This window comes from Syngnathus typhle, linkage group LG12 (genome assembly GCF_033458585.1).
Source record: "Syngnathus typhle isolate RoL2023-S1 ecotype Sweden linkage group LG12, RoL_Styp_1.0, whole genome shotgun sequence".
NCBI lineage: Eukaryota > Metazoa > Chordata > Actinopteri > Syngnathiformes > Syngnathidae > Syngnathus > Syngnathus typhle.
Genome location: NC_083749.1, coordinates 8,937,573 through 8,958,503, shown reverse-complemented (window position 1 = coordinate 8,958,503; position 20,931 = coordinate 8,937,573). Strand labels below are relative to the sequence as shown.

General features: G+C 39.8%; 1 protein-coding gene across 1 annotated transcript in view; it reads left to right on the top strand.

Moving 5' to 3' along the window:
* Nucleotides 1-6,764: 6,764 nt before the first annotated feature.
* Nucleotides 6,765-20,931, top strand: part of whrna (whirlin a) — a 73,171-nt gene continuing 59,004 nt past the window's right edge. The window contains exon 1 of the mRNA XM_061293647.1: nucleotides 6,765-8,110. Coding sequence (XP_061149631.1) covers nucleotides 7,367-8,110 — 744 coding nt within the window. The 5' untranslated portion in view covers nucleotides 6,765-7,366. The remainder of the gene's footprint in view (nucleotides 8,111-20,931) is intronic.

The window sequence follows — 20,931 nt, the reverse complement described above, 5'->3', positions numbered from 1 at the left end:
CATTACACCTAATTGAATCCTCACCAAGCAATTCACCTTCCAATGGAATGTGATAATATATACCTGAAGAAGAATACAAAGAATTTTTAAACAATTAACACCACAGATTTGTTACTTTACCCCTTTCTTCCTGTGTTCCACCTTCAGATTCACTCATCGCTGCTTTCCTCTGCCTACAAGACGAGTAGTACCGTTTGTTTTGTATGATATAGTGAGTACTGTATTTGTTTTTACAAAACCATCTAAACAGCTAACCTAAAACAAAAACAAAGCATGTACAGCAGGGGTCACCAAACTACGGCCCGCGGGCCGGATACGGCCCGCGGGACCGTTTAATCCGGCCCGCCAACCCTGAACAAATTGTATTATTAAACTTTTTTTTTTTTTTTTTTGCTCATTTTGCCTGCAATGACTGCGTTTGCCCAGTAGATGGGGAAGCGCTCGCCTGCGCATTTACTACCGGAAGCCGTGTCAGAAAGCTCGGTGCACACTCACAAGTGCGTGTACGGACATGGCGCACTCGCGCTCTATTTGTATCAGTCCCGAATTTAGAGCGTGGGCTGTGACGACAGCATTCTTGTAATTTGCGCGCTGAGCTTTCAGATGCAGTTTTGCGCTAAAGCCACCCACAAACCTTCCCCTGGAATCCTTCCGTTAAAATGTCGCCCAAGTAAAGCAGGGTGAACACAGTGCCGAGCGTTTAAAAGAGTTGCCAATTTGGCTCGACGTACGCGACGTGACGTTCAGCCACATGAACGTCAACATCTACCCGTCACAGATCGAGGTAAACGGACAAACACCTCGGATCTCGCCTAAGAATTGCCACAACAAATTTTACTCCAGACTATGACGCACTATCAAACTTTAACAAAAAAGACAGCAGTGTCTACAAGCCTACTGGAACCTACAAAAGGATTATAAGGAAGGAACACAAGAACTTTAAGAGACTGCTCATATGTGTCAGAGAGGTTCTGCTCTGACAACTGAGCTGAACTTTTATCTGTTAAGATTGTTCATGGCACAACAGAAAGTTAATGTTCCATGGTTTTTTTCTATGAAGAACCCAGAGAGAGTTATTTAGTTATTTATTTCCTGTTTTTTCTGTGAAGAACTCAGAGAGGGTTTAGTTATTATTTATTTCATTAATAGTGTTATTATTTGTTTCCTGACTTTTTTTCTGTAAAGAACCTGGAAAGGGTTATTAAATAACCGTTATTTGGTTATGTGTGGCTTTCTGGAAAACAATAATTTTTTTAAGCTCCCCTACGATCGTCACACTTTTTCTGTTACAAACTGCCACCGGCCCGCCATCAGAGAAGGGAAAGGTTATGTGGCCCTCACAGGAAAAAGTTTGGGGACCCCTGATGTACAGTATTTGGAGCCTAATCCGAATTAAGACAATGTACAGTAGGTGGTGCCAGAGACTCTCATTTTGTCAACAGGGCACTTGATGGATGGATGGATGGATGGATGGATGGATAGATGTATAGATAGATGTATAGATAGATGTATAGATAGATGTATAGATAGATGGATAGATAGATGGATAGATAGATAGATAGATAGATAGATAGATAGATAGATAGATAGATAGATAGATAGATAGATAGATAGATAGATAGATAGATAGATAGATAGATAGATAGATCGATGGATCGATGGATCGATGGATCGATGGATCGATGGATGGATGGATGGATGGATGGATGGATGGATGGATGGATGGATGGATGGATGGATGGATGGATAGATCGATAGATCGATAGATAGATAGATAGATAGATAGATAGATAGATAGATGAGCTACTATTGTATCCCATTTTAATAAATGGTGTATAACGATGATTAACAATGCCATTTGCATTAGATTTATTTGTATGCTTTCTTTTTCAAGAAATATTTAGAAAGAAAAGATGAACAAGTCAGTGTTGTGTTTGTTCATTCAAACAGTCAAATAGGGCCTTTTGCTTTCATTGCATGCGCTATTTGGAATGCTGGTCCAAATAGCACTGAAGTTGTTTTTGTTGTATCGTTATTTCCGGCCGTGTGGGATTTACAGTATTTCCATCGTAGGTGGCAAATCTAAGCCAACACGTTCACATGGTCTGCGCATAATTAGCTTGGCATAGTTCTCAGATTTATGCTATTGATGACCGGTGGGATACTCTGTTGGAAGTGCTATGATGGTCTGTGGTTAGGCTGGCAGATTTTGCCCAAGGCTTAAAGCTCCACCTCTCCCACAGATGGAAACAAAAAATAAGTTTTCAGAAACTAATTGTTTCCCAGGAGGAGTCTAGAGGGATTTTCTTCGAGAACCCTGCAGCTATCCATATGCTGTGGCCAACAAGCATGCAAAAAGAAGGGCTGTGAATATGCCCATTTGATGAACGGGACAATAAAACAGTAAAATGGGAAAGAGTGTTTTTTTCTGCCACTATACTAGTGTGACACCCTTGTCCAATCCTTTTGAATGATCTCCTACTAATTTTCAATAACATTTTTAGTAGGTTAAGTGTTAACCTAAAAAATCAAGCACTTTTGTTCATCAATTCATTTCCTCAGCACAGGAATTCAAATGGCAAAGCAAGAGCATGTTCAATGAGAGCTGAATCTATCAAAGAAGCAGCAGAGAGGATGGCATGCACCAGACTGTGTCATGAGATGTTATCAGTCAGCAAAATGCCAACTGCAACACTGTTGTCTCCCATGTGAGGGATTAAAAGAACAGACATGGAATTAAGGATTTAGTAGTGACAGATGAGTCTACCAGCCATAATCACTTACAAGGCAGTACTTTTCATTAAAAATAAAAGGTCACTTGAATATACCCCCTCAATACAGATAAGTAAATAAAAGCAATTGGTGGTCAAAATGTTAAAAGGTGCATAAAATGTTACTTCCTAAATCGAAAATAGAAGTACTTTAAAATGCTGGGAATAAACAAACATCTCCTCTGAAGATAAAGATGAGTGATTTATAGGCCTATTACATTTGAGCAAAAGTTTAGATGCATTTTTTTCACTGCCTGTTGGAAGTGGGAGAAGTGTTTAAATAAGAGCAGAAGGTATCAAAAAAAAAATTGCATGTGTGTATAAGTAAAAAAAAAAAGCATCCCAGAAATATATATATATATGTTTTAAATTATTTCAATTTAATTTTCAGAATCTGCTCTAACCAGAGAGTGGTAATACTATAAAAATGGTCCTTTCTCAGCTTAACGACCACAGTGAGAAATGTAGTGCAGGTCATTTTGCAGAGCTTGGGGTGCAGTGATGTAAAAACGTGCTTTTCACACACACACTAAACAGCGGAGTGATTCATGATTGGTACCTGTCCCTAGAGAGTCTGCATCTGGTTGCAAAGATAGTCGTGTGTGTTTGGGTCTGAGAGGGTGTATGTTTGCATAGGAAACTAAAACGTTATGACAGTCCTTCCATAACTCTGTGCCTGTGCTAGTAAGAACACACACACACACTTGTGTGGTTGGCTTACTCTTTAGAACAGGGGTGTCGAAGTTATTTTTTTCGCAGGCCGCATTGTAGTCATAGCTTCTTTCGGAGGGCCATTATGACTGTCAACCCAAATAAATGGATGAGCACTTCATATTATGTACAGTAAAAGCTACAAAACAAACTGACAACTCGTTTTCAATTCAGACGAGTAAAAACTGGTCAAATATTTCAAAAAAAGATATTATCAAAAGTGAAGACAATTTGCAATTCTAGTAATGACACAAATTTGATGCACAATTTGTCTTCGCGGCCCACATAAAATGATGTGGCGAGCCATATCTGGCCCCCGGGCCTTGAGTTTGACACCCGTGCTTTAGTACAAACACAAGAAGGTGGAGTTTTTTGTCGATGTTTTTGTTTTAACCCCACCATAAAGTATCAACAATTCTAATTATTTCAATGTAATATACAGTACTATAAACACTAGCGTGATCATTGGATGACAAAGCAAAACCACCGGTTCAATCCCATGATGTAAAACAATTAGTAGTGCAAAATGAAGCTACCATCATCTGCGGGCTTGTTATTTAAGAATAACATTTAACACATTCAACCTGCTGTGGTTGCAAGAATATTTTACATTTGACTTGTAAACATGACTAACAGCTCACCTGTTTATGGACCATTGAGCTTCCATTTGTGGAATACTGATGACTCAGTTAAGCATTCAGTCATACACAGTTAAGCCTATTAGATGAATGCTATAAGCCTTGTTAAGCGTTCAGAATGATTACAGCTTCACATGAAATGTTTTAATTAAGTTGGGAGGAGGTATCCTCTTTTGCAAAACAATTTTCATGAACTAAAGTGATTTGGAAATATTGAACAGCTCCAGGACAGTACAAAATGAGTTGTTTTGGGAATATAATTTCAAATATAGTCTAACCTTTTCTAATCTCTAATAGCATGTGATTGCTACTGCAATGCAAATGACTGAGAGATGGAAATAAATTCAACACAAAAGTAGCAATTGTAATTTTCAGGATGAAACCATTCCACACTCACAGAGCAACAAATGCATGTCCCTCTTATGCAGTTGTCATATTGTTGTTACAATTAAGGGGGCAGCAATATGTGACAGTTATGTCGGCACTCATGATGAGAAATGATATAACAACAGACAACCTCACACAAAACAGCATTGTTGACGACATTCAGTTTACACAAAGACAATGAGTGACATCAAACCGCCTACATTTGGAAAAACAATACTTAAAACATTATCGATTGCTCGACACGCGACTGTCAGCAGCCTTCTTCTGTAATAACTTGAAAGCAATTTCAAAGAAAACTCTGAGATTCCTTTAATTTGGAAAATCAAAATCGCACTTTTCTCTGGATTGTCAAAAATTGCCATCAGTGGGTATTTATTTATTAGCCACCATAAACAGGAAAAGAGACAGCACGAATGTATTGGAAATGAGAAACAAAAACTGAAAACATGATTACATTAACTGATAAGCCTCTTTTGGAAATACTGTAGGTACACCATTTTTCGGGAAAATGCACTTGGCTTTATCTTGGCTGCCCGGGAGGGCTGCATTGCCTTGCTTATAATTCTGCTATGTCACTTGCCTCTCTTTGAAGGTAGAGTCCGATAATGTGTGATTCCACTCAACTCAGCTTTAACCTTATGTGCTCTGTCTTTTGACACCATAGACCTCAGCCACCATTTCTGTGTGTGTGTGATGTATATATACACACACACACACACACACACACACACACACACACACACACACACACATGTATATATATATATATGGAGTATATTTTAGTAGTAGCACTTTACTTTTCCTAGGCACTGGATTGTAATCTCTTTAAAACCTTGGTTGGTGTCTCAATTGACAGAATAGAATAGAATAGAATAGAATAGAATAGAATAGAATAGAATAGAATAGAATAGAATAGAATAGAATAGAATAGAATAGAATAGAATAGAATAGATCTTTATTGTCATTGTCACATGTACAACGAAATTAAAAGTGCCAACCGATCAGTGCATCTCCTAAAATAAAAAATAAAAATACAAGCTAAAAGTCTATACAAACTAAAAACCACACAAAAGAACATACACAAACAAGTGAATAGAAAGAAAAGAAACATTTATCCACAATTTGGATCAGCTACTTATTTAAAACTCCAGAAAATCAATTTGATGCCATCAATCAATTGAATCTGATCTGCATTCCTTAGATGGTTCATCTTTCACTGAATGTTTTCGGCAATGTTTGTTCTCTTTACAAGTTTCACAAGTTGAGTTACCATCTGAGTCTTTAAGAGCTTATTTATCGAGCTTTAGCCTAAAGCTGCAATATGGTGATGTGTTCAAGTGGCTGGGTTATCAATCATAAAAACAACACTGACGATATTTATCGCTCAGCGAACTGCTTTACTCAGCTATGGTTTGTAAAAACTACACACTTTGAAAAAACACATTGGTAGTGCAATGTGCAGCACACGTAGTCTTCATAAACCCGTCTCCTACCAATAGAATGATACCCCTGCCTCGTATAAAGTAATGGGATATCTATCAAGTGGTATCATAAGCCTCAGAGAGAAGCTGTCACAGTTCTAATTAATGACTTGAGTGCTCCTGATTATACATGTTTTCTGATCTTGCGTCATCTCTGTGTGCGTGTGTGCGTGCATGTCATTTTTGTTTCAGCAACTTGATCATGAGTCTGAGAGGACAAATTTGTCTCTGTCACTCTATAATAATGTTTAAAGTATAACTATGCTGGCTCAGGACTAATCAAAATTAGTTATGTTTGGTGGGCACAGAAAAAGAACAATGTGAATAGACCGAATGATTTTGTGTGAATTTTGAATGACATGCATGACCAATACAGAACCTCAATATTATAACAATTTGGAGTTTCGGTATCTATTTAAAGAATCCTATCTCTGGTGCTACCTCTGCTTTAAAACTAAAAAGGGACAATGATTCCCCACAATCCGAACCTTCTTTTTTTTATTCCCAATTTAAAAAAAAATATTGTTATTCGATCGCTAGCGGGTCCAATCAATAGTAAACACAAGTGCGCAAATAATGTCAAGATGCATTGTGTAACGCTAATGAAGCGGCTCAGACAGGAGCTAATTTTAGAAATAGTTCTCCTAATTGAGTCCTTTATAGCTTATCTTGCGACTGTCCCTCGTGCGCGTGCGCTGTGGGCTATAAATAATCCAATAGAGCCCAAAACTACGTCATTTCCTCATAGGAGCGTCGGAGACTTGGGAGCAGGCAGCTATTCACCGTCACCGGCACCGGCTCACTCTCCACTCGGTCGCTGTAGTAACGCGTGGGAAGCGGAGGCAGCAAACTGGAGCTCACTTCAACCGGTAATTGTTGCCTACACGCTTCATTTTTGGTGGGGAAGTCATGACGGATAGTTATTTCTGGCCATTTTGACATTGTTTGGAACTAATTACAACAAACGGAGTAATACTCAGAAGCTGGAACTTTTTGCAGGTTTTTCCTCCCCACCCCTTCCATAAAAGAAGCCACCAGTTGGTCGGCGGTTTGGTGGCTCTGGGTGTTCGTTCCGCTTGGAAGCAGGTGTTGTCTACGAAGAGGCGGACACTAGAGAAGCGGCGACTCGCTGGCCACCTGACCCTCTGGAAAACAAGACGGCGGCTAATGACACCGAGGGGGCGAACTTTGTGCAAGGTTGTTGCTTGGCGAGCTCGTTAAGTTCGTCCTTCCCCTCGGGAATTGCAGTTTAATTTGAAGACGTGGCTCGCAGCCTCGTCCTCCCTGCGCCCACGATGCCAAACGCCGGCGTAATCCCGAGGCAGGATCCAGCAACGCCTGCGCTCTAACGTGCACCTGGTGTGGCACCGCGGCCGGGATGAGCACCACCGACCTGGAGCGCGTGTCGCTCAGCTCCTCGGCCAACTCGGTGGCCTCGAGTGCGCGAACGCTCTCCGCCAACGTGAAGAAGCTTCACAACGCGCTCAACCTGCTGCTGAACGACTTCGAGAGAGAGCAGTTCATCCACTGCCTCAATGTCTACCACTCCAAGCGCAACGTGTACGACTTGGTGCAGACACTGAACGTCATCCTCAACGCGCCCAGCAAGCGACAACTTCTCCCCATGCTGCGGCTTGTCATCCCCCGCTCTGACCAGCTGCTTTTCGAGCAATACACCTCGGAGGGCCTCTACCTGAAATCGGATTTAGTTGCAAGCAACGGTACCACCGAGCCCCCGCCGGGCCACTTCCCCAACGCCAGCCCGATTCCCCCGGCTCACTTTTCCCAGGACAATCCAGCCGAGTTCCAGGTGGCGTTACGCGGATCGCCGGATAGCTTCAGCACTAGCAGTGATGGGACAGCTCCCCTAGTGCCGCTCCTGGGCAGGAACTTTATCCACGAGCCACCGGGCGAGCTGCGGCAGGTCACAATGAAGCGGCACAAGAGTAACGAGGGCCTGGGTTTCAGTATCCGTGGTGGTTCGGAGCACGGAGTGGGTATTTACGTGTCCCTAGTGGAACCGGGCAGCCTTGCGGAGAAAGAGGGTCTCCGCATTGGGGACCAGATCATGAAAGTCAACGATAAAGTCTTTGACAACGTTTCCCATGCTGAAGCAGTCAAGGTAATTGCCTTCTTTCTTTAACGGATCTCAGTGGCAGCTCTTTTAAATGCACATTCTCTCTAACATGGCTTGAATGAGTTCATAAAGATTACAAAATAAGGCCAATTCATTTGTTGAAGGTCATTAATTAGGTTTGGGGGGGCGATTGTTGTCCGGTGAGTGATGTCATACAACCTCACAAGTTGAATGCAAATGGTAGTGATATAAACATGTGCTTGCTTGGATGTATGTATGGAGGAAAGCCGGTTTGTGGCCGTTCATCCATCGCGTATCGTGTTTGCAATATAGTCTGTGACAATTTAGGTCCAAACCATTTGCCTATTTATCCGTGAGCATAAAGACAACCCATTAGCAAATGAGATGATGATTTGTGTGCACTGTTGATTGATTTAGAAGGAGCCAATGTCAATAACTTGGCTTTAGGTGTACTAAGTACTGAACCTGGTATCTGTTCCTATGCCTGCTGTCTTCCTTTAACACAATTGGCTGTTATTGTTATCACTTTTACAGTATTGTTTTACATTTATTTCAAGATATGATAGTCTCATAATATGAATTCTTATTCTCCGGCCACTTGTTAGCTTGGATTTTCCATCCATCCCTTTTCTATAATGCTTCTTCTCATTAGGGTTATGGTTGACCTGTAGCCTTTTCCACCAGATTTTGGGCAAGAGATGGTCACATGACCAAACTCTGAAAACAGATTAGCAGTGAGTGGTCATTTCCTGAGCCTTGCGCAACCGCATATCAGTTTCAATTGAAAGTGAGAAAATGTCCGCAACAACATGATTTGTTTGATAGTCATGAAACAGTCATGGAATTCTAAAAAATATTCCATTCTATATTTTCGATTGTGTGATGTTATTTAAGGAATTAAAGAGAATGTTAGGACTTCTTTAGTAAGCATATGCAAATTGTCATTGAAGGGGTACACCATTTAAACTCTCGCCTCGGGCGCCACATTGGCTAGGGGCGCGATGTGTTAGGCATTAATTGAGGATTTCAAGGCTTCAATTTTTCACCGGCACTTCGCCCCATGCAAATGTCAACTGTGAATTTCCAAAGGGGCCTGAACTTGGCAAGCAGAAGTTGCACACTTTGAAAGGTCAGGCAGTAAAAGACACATAATTGTTCCTAAAATTGTTGAAGCATTCATCTTGGACTAAAGTTGTATAGTTTGTTAAAAGATGCAAAGTGGAGCATTCCTGTCCTTGCAGCGTTTGCTCTAATGCTAGCAGATTTTAGTTTTCTAATCATTTCACAATCAATGAGTCATATGTCACCAAATTTCAGTCTACCTTTTTGATGTATGGATAATTTTTTACCTTCAAATGTTTCATGTTGTACTCTGGTTTTCCTATAGGAACTGCATGGAATAATAATGAGAGTGTTTTTTTACATTTCAATGCACAAGACTAATGCTTTCAAGTGCCTGTGCACCTGTGATAAAGTTGATTTCGTACTGCACAAGTCAGCAGACTAATATAAGGAAATTGACTGGACTCGTTCTGTTCCATCCATGCATTTTCATCCCATTTTCAAAAATGGTTTCTCATCTTTGGTCCCGATACAATTGATCACAGCAGCTATAAATGCTTACTTTTGGAGTAAACGAGGTCTCCAAAAAGCATTTTATTTCTCAGATGTGTCAGAGACAGAAAAAGATACGAGGAGATGCGTAGCGTATTATACGTACTGTATATCTATAAATAATCCTGTCATGCAATTTCTCAAGTTCCATTTTTCTGCCAATCCTCATCACCGATTATGTAAAATGTGTCGACATGAAACATTCAACTCCCACATATTGCTAACCTTACCTGGTACTTCAGAGGCCTTCTATTTATGCCAGGATTTGCTTTGCTTGCTGCATATTTTACATCACAGTCTCAACTGTGGTTAGTCAATTGCTCTAAAAGTACAGTATGCTACCATTGTTATGTTCTTATTGCTTTTTTATGTTCTTATTGCTTTTATTTGTGTGGCCAGTGTGGCAGCCAGCTAAAAGAGAGACACTGCTAGAGATAAAATCGGTCTGCAGGAGATTATTTCTCAACTTTAAAAAAAAAAATCTTTCTCTGTTTAGGCAAAACGTTACATTACCGACATTTGCGACAGTAGGCATTTTAACCTCTTCAACTCTGACTCCAAGCAGGTCCATTACGCTCAACTCTGTCCATCTTGTTGCAGATGACATCATGATAATACCCTGCAGGTTATTGGTTTTTTTTTTCTTCAATATTTGGTATAATTTATGACAAAGCGCAGCTATTGCCCCATACTTTAATTTCTTTGCACCTGTCTTAATAAGTAATAGTTGAAACAAAATATAATTTGTAGTGTAGAAGTCCACGGACAATATGGAAGAATCGAAAGAAAAAAAATCCTTGCATTGCTTTGAAGACAAAAAAATGGCTGAGATGGTGTTAGAGTGTGTACGTGTAATTGTTTTTAAATTATAAATATTGAACCAGTGCTTCTAGTTGAAAATAAAATAACATACACCCTAAAAACGCTAAATCATTAATAAATAAATGACGAGTTAAACGGATGGGCTGTTTTTGTTCTTTCTGCAGAAAGATATATATATATATATATATATGTATGTACACTTCAACTATGAGAGACGAAATGGAAAAAAAAAATCCAGGCATCTCTAATCTTTTAAGTGGAAGAACTTGCACAATTGGTGGCTGACTAAATACTTTTTTGCTCCACTGTAGACTGAATTGAAACATCACTTTATGCAGGAGTTTATTATTATTAAACCCAAAGAGCATAACTATGACACCCTTCTCAAATTAAACAAGTAGGAGATAAAATACTTAAATGACTAAATGGACTGAGACGCTTGTGTTGCTGATTTAACAAGTCTATTAACAATGTTTATTTTTGATGCTGTTACGCTGTTAAAATTAACAACTGTAAAGCGATGCTATTGCTTTTGTCATTCCATTGGTATGGTTCCATTTGGCACACCAGATATTTTTTGTGAGACAGTTCATTATAGTGAGCGATATTGGAGGAACATCAGTCGAAAAACAAATGAGACAGATGTATTTAAATAAATGTAACTGATGGATGAATCAGGAAAATGAACAATCATTTATCAGTCCTGCCAAATTATAGTTATTGTGACTCCTTGTTTTGCATTTCGTTGTGCTATTTTCACATTTACTCATTTACATTTACTGGATTTAGTACGACAGAGACATACAGTACACCCGGGCAAAATTATTTGCAAAACAAATGTATGCTTCTTTTGTGTCACTTTCCCAGGCTTTCAACACAATCTTTCAGTTTTTTGTTTTGGGCTTACTCTCCTCTTGGATGAAATGTAAGCTTTAAAGACTTTAAGTGTCAAAATGAAATTGGACAGTCTTATACATTTCACTTATTTCTGCTGAGAAAGTCATTTGTTGTTTAACCATTTTGCTGTGGGCCATTACCTTGCCGCCTCAATGAAGGTTTTTCAGTCTGTTTGCTTGCATCTTTCTTTCAATTCGTACTTTATTTTGTGTTTTTCTTTCATTGCAACCATCAGTTTGTTCATCAATGAAGATTAATGAACCTATCCCAGAGCAAGCCATGCAAGCCGGAACTGTGACATTACCTCCGCTGCGTTTCACAGATGATCTGATGTTTTGGATTATGAGCAGACTTTTTGCCCATGAAAATGTAGCCTTTTCCGTCACTTTGGCAAAGGTTATCTTTGTCTTAGACGAAGATAAAACTCTTCTCTGACCCCCCCGAATTATTAACGCATGCAATTTTTGAGCTAATTCCAGCACTCGCTTTCAATCGTTTTGCTCGTGAGTGGATTGGAGTTTATGGTGTAGCCTCTGTACTTCCTTTATGCTCATGCGGTAAATATTGAAAAATTCATACTTCCAATCTGAAGGTTGTTTCTAATCACACTATTTTGTGGCTTCTTTGCTCCTGTGAAGAGTAGACACAAGAGTAGTCTTCAATCCTGTTCGACTGCAATCATCTCAGAGAGAAAAATTAGGACGTGGCACAAGATGGTGAAACTAACATTTGGAAAGCACTTTACCAAAATGCTCAAATGTATTCGGACTTTTGTGAGGAAAATAAGCAGATCTTCAAACTTGACTAATTTCCTCCCATTCAAATAATTCCCTCAAATCATCTGTGGCAGTTATCTGCATGAACCACCTGCACATTTTCATTGCTCTGTAATTGTGACCGGTCCACGGCCCACCTGTTCAATTATCAAGTCTTTTAAACAAGTCCCAACATCCAGAGTGCCTCACATGCCAAATGCATGGATCATTTCATTAAAGGTGACATAGTCACTACAGACAGAATCAAATCGGTGATCCGAGTCCGAGAGATACGAGTCACTCGTTTGCCTGTGGAGGGCATTACATACTTGATGAAAAATGGGAGCAAAATGTGCCTCGTATAAATTATTTGAACCAATGGACCCGTTCATACATCATCCATTCGGGGTCACAGAGAATCTAGAGTATATCATCGCGACTTTATCTATCTATCTATCTATCTATCTATCTATCTATCTATCTATCTATCTATCTATCTATCTATCTATCTATCTATCTATCTATCTATCTATCTATCTATCTATCTATCTATCTATCTATCTATCTATCTATCTATCTATCTATCTATCTATCTATCTATCTATCTATCTATCTATCTATCTATCTATCTATCTATCTATCTATCTATCTATCTATCTATCTATCTATCTATCTATCTATCTATCTATCTATCTATCTATCTATCTATCTATCTATCTATCTATCTATCTATCTATCTATCTATCTATCTATCTATCTATCTATCTATCTATCTATCTATCTATCTATCTATCTATCTATCTATCTATCTATCTATCTATCTATCTATCTATCTATCTATCTATCTATCTATCTATCTATCTATCTATCTATCTATCTATCTATCTATCTATCTATCTATCTATCTATCTATCTATCTATCTATCTGTCTATCTGTCTGTCTGTCTGTCTGTCTGTCTGTCTGTCTGTCTGTCTGTCTGTCTGTCTGTCTGTCTGTCTGTCTGTCTGTCTGTCTGTCTGTCTGTCTGTCTGTCTGTCTGTCTGTCTGTCTGTCTGTCTGTCTGTCTGTCTGTCTGTCTGTCTGTCTGTCTGTCTGTCTGTCTGTCTGTCTGTCTGTCTGTCTGTCTGTCTGTCTGTCTGTCTGTCTGTCTGTCTGTCTGTCTGTCTGTCTGTCTGTCTGTCTGTCTGTCTAGTATCTGTCTGTCTGTCTAGTATCTGTCTAGTATCTGTCTGTCTAGTATCTGTCTAGTATCTGTCTGTCTAGTATCTGTCTAGTATCTGTCTGTCTAGTATCTGTCTAGTATCTGTCTGTCTAGTATCTGTCTAGTATCTGTCTGTCTAGTATCTGTCTAGTATCTGTCTGTCTAGTATCTGTCTAGTATCTGTCTGTCTAGTATCTGTCTAGTATCTGTCTGTCTAGTATCTGTCTAGTATCTGTCTGTCTAGTATCTGTCTAGTATCTGTCTGTCTAGTATCTGTCTAGTATCTGTCTAGTATCTGTCTGTCTGTCTAGTATCTGTCTGTCTAGTATCTGTCTAGTATCTGTCTGTCTAGTATCTGTCTAGTATCTGTCTGTCTAGTATCTGTCTGTCTGTCTGTCTAGTATCTGTCTGTCTAGTATCTGTCTAGTATCTGTCTAGTATCTGTCTAGTATCTGTCTAGTATCTGTCTAGTATCTGTCTAGTATCTGTCTATCTATCCGTCCGTCCGTCTATGGAAACACCTTTTATAGGCAATAATTTCATTGCATTCATTTTTTTTCCGTTAGGTACTGCTGTTCAGAAGTGCTGAATGTTTGTACTCTGGGAAGTAATATAACATCTGCAATTACCAGTGACAGTTGACAACATTTCTAATTGCCAAATTAAAGGTGGAGGTGCTGTTGAGTGGTAAAGGGTAAGTGGAATACAATGGAAAGAAAATCAATGAGAATCAATCTACTTCAGTGTATTTATACTTCAAGGGAGGAGATGTTCTTTTTTAAACCTGTTTATTATCCAATAATTTATTCAATAATTCTGTACATCACCATCATGCAGCCATTTGTTATTAACTGGTATGTTATTAATTTTTCTATGACAGCCATTGCTATCCTCAACCTTGGTTTTGTCGTATGTAACGCCTTTGTCTGGCATCAATTATTGACTTTTTGATTCATAATTCTAAAAAGTCTGTATCAAATACCCAGGTGGACATGACATTGTGAAAATGTTGTTAAACAATGGTTTCTTTTCAGTGACTATATGTCACTAAATGAAGATTGATGGAGGAAACTTGCCCTGACCTCAGAGAGGATTACTGCGTTTGATGGATATTTCTCATCCTAAACATCACCCAATTATGAGACTGTAGATAGTGTGCTTTGAATATTAATGAGGATTTTAAACATTCATTGTTCCAATAGTCTGGTCTGTTGCTCTCCCTGTTTCACAGGTTTAATTATGACAGTGCTTCTCAATTATTTTCTGTTACGCCCCCCCCAGCAAGAAGAAAACTATTCGCGCCCCCCCCTCCCCACCGTGACTATCCTAACTTGTCTTGTAAGTCGTAAAATGTTGCACTGTCGCAACGTGACAGAAGTAACAATGAGAGCGCCACTGCCCCTGTAAGCAATCTGACCTCTCCCCCCCCTCCCCCCCCCCCCACCCACTCCCCGTAAACGCGCAATTACACTTTATTCTAGTACTGCCAAAAAAAAAGCCTGTTCCCCAGGGTCACACGCGCCCCCCCAGGAATAGCACCGCGCCCCCCAAGGGGGGCGCGCCCCACTATTTGAGAAGCACTGAATTATGAGCTGGTGACAATCGCAAGGTGAGTTAGGAGACACCATAAATTATAAATTATAAACTTTTTAATTTTGGGGGCATTAGAATGACTACAAATTAAGCCTATGGCATCGCTGTCAATCATCTGACGATAACTCTGAGGTTAGGGTCATATCTCTCGTTCGGAGCAAATCTCACTCCATCATGTGTAATCGTTAACGTCCTTTCTATGACATTCCGTAGCAGCAGAGGAACTCTTTCTCCAACATATTTATACCGCTTTGCTGCTGGTAACAAAAGTTTAGATCAGAGAGCCATGATAATGCCAGCGCCCCTCCCCCCACATGGTTCGAGGTGTCATCGTGCTCTATAGCGCCATCAAGCGGTCATGAAAGCCCAGATGTAAAATATACTGGGCAAGGTAGATATTTCATATAGGTCCATCTGTTTTTGTGGCTTTCTCAAATCAGGAAAAAATAATTCTTGTTTAAAGATGAAAATTAAAGACAGAAAAGCTATCAAAAGAAATTATACCATTCAAAATTTCCGGTCGTAAAGCCTGTTATGCCTCCAAATTTCCTCTCGGGTGCTTTTAAATCGATATAACATTGAGGAAAATTTCCATTTATATTGACCAAGTGTCTATTGCAGTGTATATTGATATTGAATTATTGCCCAGCCCCAACTGAGTAGTTTGTGATTCTTAGAAAAAGGCTTGTGATGAGTTTTACTGCGGTGCGTGTCACTTTCATGGCATATTTTCCTTAAAATGTTCATTTGACTATAGGCGTCTTCAGGAGTATTAAAAAAAAACAAGAGACATTTTAATCTTCTTATCAGGATCTGTGTAGATTGGATTTTGTTTTTTGTTTGTTTCCTACACAATCAGGGAAGGCCAAATTTTCCTTGCTGGACCTTTATAAGAGAAAGAATAAGAAAGCTCATGGCTGCCACACAGATTGTTACCAGCAGTGGGATACAAACCCAGAAGGAATTATATCCACCTATATATACAACACCTTAACCTCTCGGCTATCCTTGTTATGTAATATGTTGACTGTCTCTTTGGTTTATCTAATTACGTTCATGGCTAACTGCTACTTTAGTTTTTATTCAAGACTGGCCTTGTTTTCCCGCGGTTAAAATGTTGACACACATCCATCTTTCAATTTTTATGCACCACGTCTCATCTTCAGGGTTATGTTGAGGTAGAGTCTATCCCAGTACTGAATTCAGGGCAAAGGGCAGACTGTGCCCTGGACAGGATAGCAATCAATCACAGGGTAAATTTAAGAACAGATCATCATTCATACGGTCATTTAGTTGGAACTGAAGTCATGCTGCTTACATAAACTCGGGTGAACCATTAGAACATTATCGACCATTATAAAAACAAAATTAAGTTAGCCTCTGTCATAATTAGAATTGAAAAATTTTTAACTTAAGTGAGGAATGACAAATGAGGATGGTGCAGTACGGTGCAGCGGGTTTTAAATGATGGCATTTGTGGTTGATCCTGCCGGCCCTGTCACACAGAGGTAATTATCCTGTGAGAACAGGATGAGTCCAGGGTCTTAGGAGGATTGAAGAGTGAAGGACAGTATGGAAGGCATCACATCATTTGCCCTCATGCGGCCTTCAGTATACGGGGGGGGGGGGGAGGGGGGGGGACCTGCAGCTAATATCGCTAACATGTCCAAGTTCAGCCAATCGCTCGTCAAAGCTCTTTGTTGATTGGTTGATGTTGGCACCAGGAGTTTTAGAATCATAATTTCACATCTGATATCGCCAGGCTAGAGATAAGCTGCTGATTTTGCCGAGATTAGAATTTAGGACAAAATGGCTTCCGTAAAGAATTAATAGTCGATGTGGAAAGATAGTTGACTCTAAGTTGAAAGGAAATAACAATTTCATCTGTGGCTTGTTTCAACTTGAGAAGGGATTGTATTAACGCCTGATTGTAGTGATGAAGCAAGCAAGTGGAAAGAATGAAATGAGAAAAATGTGTGTGTGTGTGGGGGGGGGGGGGGGTCAAGGGGGGAGTTGAGTTAGACTTTTTCCATCTGTCCACATGTAAGATCTGTCCAAATCCAGTAGACATCAGTCACATCTTTCCATGTGTTCGAATTGTGCAGATGTAATCTGCAAAGGTGAGAATTAAGTAAAAGGGATTTAGGGGCCATTTCTGACCAGGCATTGAAATACAGTTCATACATAGGATGGGGATGGACCTCATACTCCTACCATTGATTTATATACCCAGTGTAAATCAGCATCAACGCCACAATGTAATATGCACTAAAGTGTAGCATAATAACACTGACGAGGCGATGAGAAGCCAGACGAGAGTGTTTAATGTCTCCCATCAGGGAGTGGGAGGGAAGAAGAGGCATGGACTCGAGGTCTTGGTCCTTAATGCAGCGACACTTACTTGGAGTGGCTCTTAAACCACAAGCTCTAAATAGAGACACGCAAAAAAGATAACACTCATATCTTGCTCCATTGGACTGTGGTTAAGGCGCTGGCCTTGGCCACAGTGTCAGCATTTCAATCATATCTGCGTGATGGCTAACAACACCCCCGCACCTGCATAGAACAACCATTTATACAATATTTCAAGAACTTGATCACTTGGTTGAAAAATCAAGTCAAAATTTGTATGTGCATCCATCGGTTGTTCTAAATGATTGCAGCAGACTGTTGGAGTCAACTGGATTGTTAATCTAAATTTTATTTTTATAGTTTTAGTACCTTTGAAACCACTACGTTTGCACTTTTACCTAAGTAAGAAGCTTGAGTTGATACTTCCAACACAGCAAATAAGAGGCAAAACATTCTTAAGGATTTTTTTTGGGGGGGGTTGCAATTATACAGCTGTAATTTACTGTAAAACTAGGTTAGCATGTTAAACAAGTGATTACACTAACTAAATGCTACCATACAGTAAAACTCCCACCAATCTAAATAAGCCTCAATGTAATGGTGAATTATAAACCTGCAAACAAGACACACAGAACAGTTTCTGACACGTAGTAGGATCCTCCGATGTATCAAACCGGGCCACTGCGCCACAAAATACTGGTGAGGAGGACTTAATGTCAAATTTGTTTGTCTTAAGTATTAGTTGCTGGTATTGGCAGCTTCCATGAGTATTGGAATCAGACTGATACCAATACGTGGTATGGCTACTCACCCATCTCTAATATATATTTTTACCTTTAACATTTTCACATTGTGCATTCTCACCAGATAGTCAAAGAACGTGTTTTAAAACAATCAAGGTAGAACTTTTTCCAGTGATAATGGGAACCTTCATCTGTAAATATGTATTTTACTATTACTGCATTCTTAGGATCTTTTGTCACAACTAATGATGTACTGTACATACATTTGTCTAAATGTCCATTACTGTTTTTTTCAAAGCAAGAGATATTTACTACTCCCTCAAGTTTTGGTCTCATAAAGAAGATTCAAATCGCAATGGGTAGAAGGTAATGACATATATCTTACAAATACATCTATGCAAGTGTAAATATTTATACAAGTATTAATGTATCACTGTATGACCATACAGGCTTAAGAGTGTGGTTTTCTGTATAGAAATTATAAATGTGAGTGAATTTCTTTTATAAAAGTACTTAGTTTGCGCATAGACCAAATTATAATCCATTTTGAGTACCTCAACATGGCACGGTAGCTTGTCCAGGTAATTATCTGTTGACATTTTGTAAAAAGGGCCTTGATAACCACCAGCATATCGCCTTCTGGTTTTTCCCCCCACGATATACTCCATTTTATTTTCCTTTTTTTTTCTCAACCTTATCTTGCATGCAAAGCACCTCCTCCCTACATTATATAACAAGGTTTGTGTATGTGCACATGCTGGAGAGACACTTGCAATCCGTATCACACAACACGCATCAAGTCAAGGAGAGCCAACAAGAGCTGTCGAGCTGAAACTAACTAAATGTCCCCCTCATCTAACCTTTCTTTTCCTCCTAGTGTTGTCATAGGTCTCCAGACAGGTGTTTCAGATATTTGTGTGTGTGCGTGGGGGGGTTGAGTCTGGCCTTTCATACTCCTGCCGCGTATTATCCAGCTGTCCCTTCTATCCCCCGTGCCCACATCAACAGACACCAAGCCGAAGCAATCAGAAAGTAGTAGTAATGTGGTGTCAGGAGCCACTGGAAAACCTCAGCAATAGTTGCTCTTGTAAGGGTAACGTTTCACTCTCTACATCACAGGTGTCAAAGTCAAGGCCCGGGGGCCAGATACGGCCCGCCACATCATTTTATGTGGCCCGCAAAGACAAATTGTGCATAAAAACTCGTGTGTCATTACTAGAATTGCAAATTGTCTTCACTTTTAATAATATCTGTTTTTTTACATACTTGACCAGTTTTTACTCGTCTGATTTGAAAACTAGTTATTTGTCAGTTTGTTTTGTAGCTTTTACTGTATATAATATAAGGTGCTCATTCATTTATTTGGGTTGACAGTCATAATGGCTCTCCGAAAGAAGCTATGATTACAATGCGGCCCGTGAAAAAAATGAGTTTGACACCCCTGCTGTACATGCTGCCAGGTTTGGTAAAAGCTTTCATCATTCAAGCTAAGCACTGAACTATGCCGACTGATATTAATATTCAGAGTGCAGACTCAAACTGTTTGACTGGTCCACTGTGACCCGTATGGTAATTTTGTTGGTCAGGTTTAACCCGACTATTGGTAAAGCTATTGCCGTTATGAAACTCGTCGATAAAAATATATGAATAAATCGCACCAGGCGGCTCGGTGGCGCACTGGCTAGCATGTCCGCCTCACAGTTAGGAGGGTGCGGGTTCGGTTCCACCTCCGGCCCTCCCTGTGTGGAGTTTGCATGTTCTCCCCGTGTCCGCGTGGGTATTCTCCGGGCACTCCGGTTTCCTCCCACATCCCCAAAAAAACATGCATGGTAGGTTGATTGGGCAATATCAAGCCTTGATGTATTGAAACCATGGATCAGTGTAATACCACTTTAAAAATGCTGCGCCTCATACTCACAGAGGTTCAACCAGAATGGACAAAAATGACAGTTGTCGGGCTATCTCCTCTTTTGCAGCACTGTGTATTGTGAATTTGGCACCTTTGAGAACATGCAGTCTGGACACAGTGCAATAATTCTAGAGGAGCTGAAGGCATTGGCCACGGCGTATGAAGGTAATAAAAAATAAGAGCACTTAACTCGTTCCGACAGATGCACCACAGAGAGTTTTACATCTCCCAAATATTGTTCTGTGCCTCTACTTGACTGGTCCTTTCTGCACACATACACTCCAAAAACATACAGTGCACAGGGTTGGCATTGGGTCATGAAGATTCTTAGCCTATGTGGTTAAACAGTATAATGTGGCTAAAGCAGGGGTGTCAAACTCATTTTTATCGCGGGCCGCATTGTAGTCATAGCTTCTTTCGGAGGCCCATTATGACTGTCAACCCAAATAAATGTATGAGCACCTCATACTATATACAGTAAAAGCTCCAAAACAAACTGACAAATAACTCATTTTCAAATCAGACGAGTAAAAACTAGTCAAATATTTACAAAAAAAGATATTAAAAGTGTGGACAATTTGCAATTGTAGTAATGACACAAATTTCATGCACAATTTGTCTTTGTTTGTTTTGTAGCTTTTACTGTGTATAATATGAGGTGCTCATACATTTATTTGGGTTGACAGTCATAATGGCCCTCGGAAAGAAGCTATGACTACAATGCGGCCCGTGAAAAAAATGAGTTTGACACCCCTGAAATATGGCTTCCAATGTCTGTGCATAATGACTGCATTGCAACAAGTGACGCTTAGTACATTATTTTCTGGCAATATTGTGTTATGTCTAAGCCTACAGACAGACATGACCTACAAATTTGTCATGCTGTCCAAGTACTATTTGTAGTCCTGCACTACTTAAGCTATCGACTCCAAACAGAAACAGCAGAAAAGCCACAAAA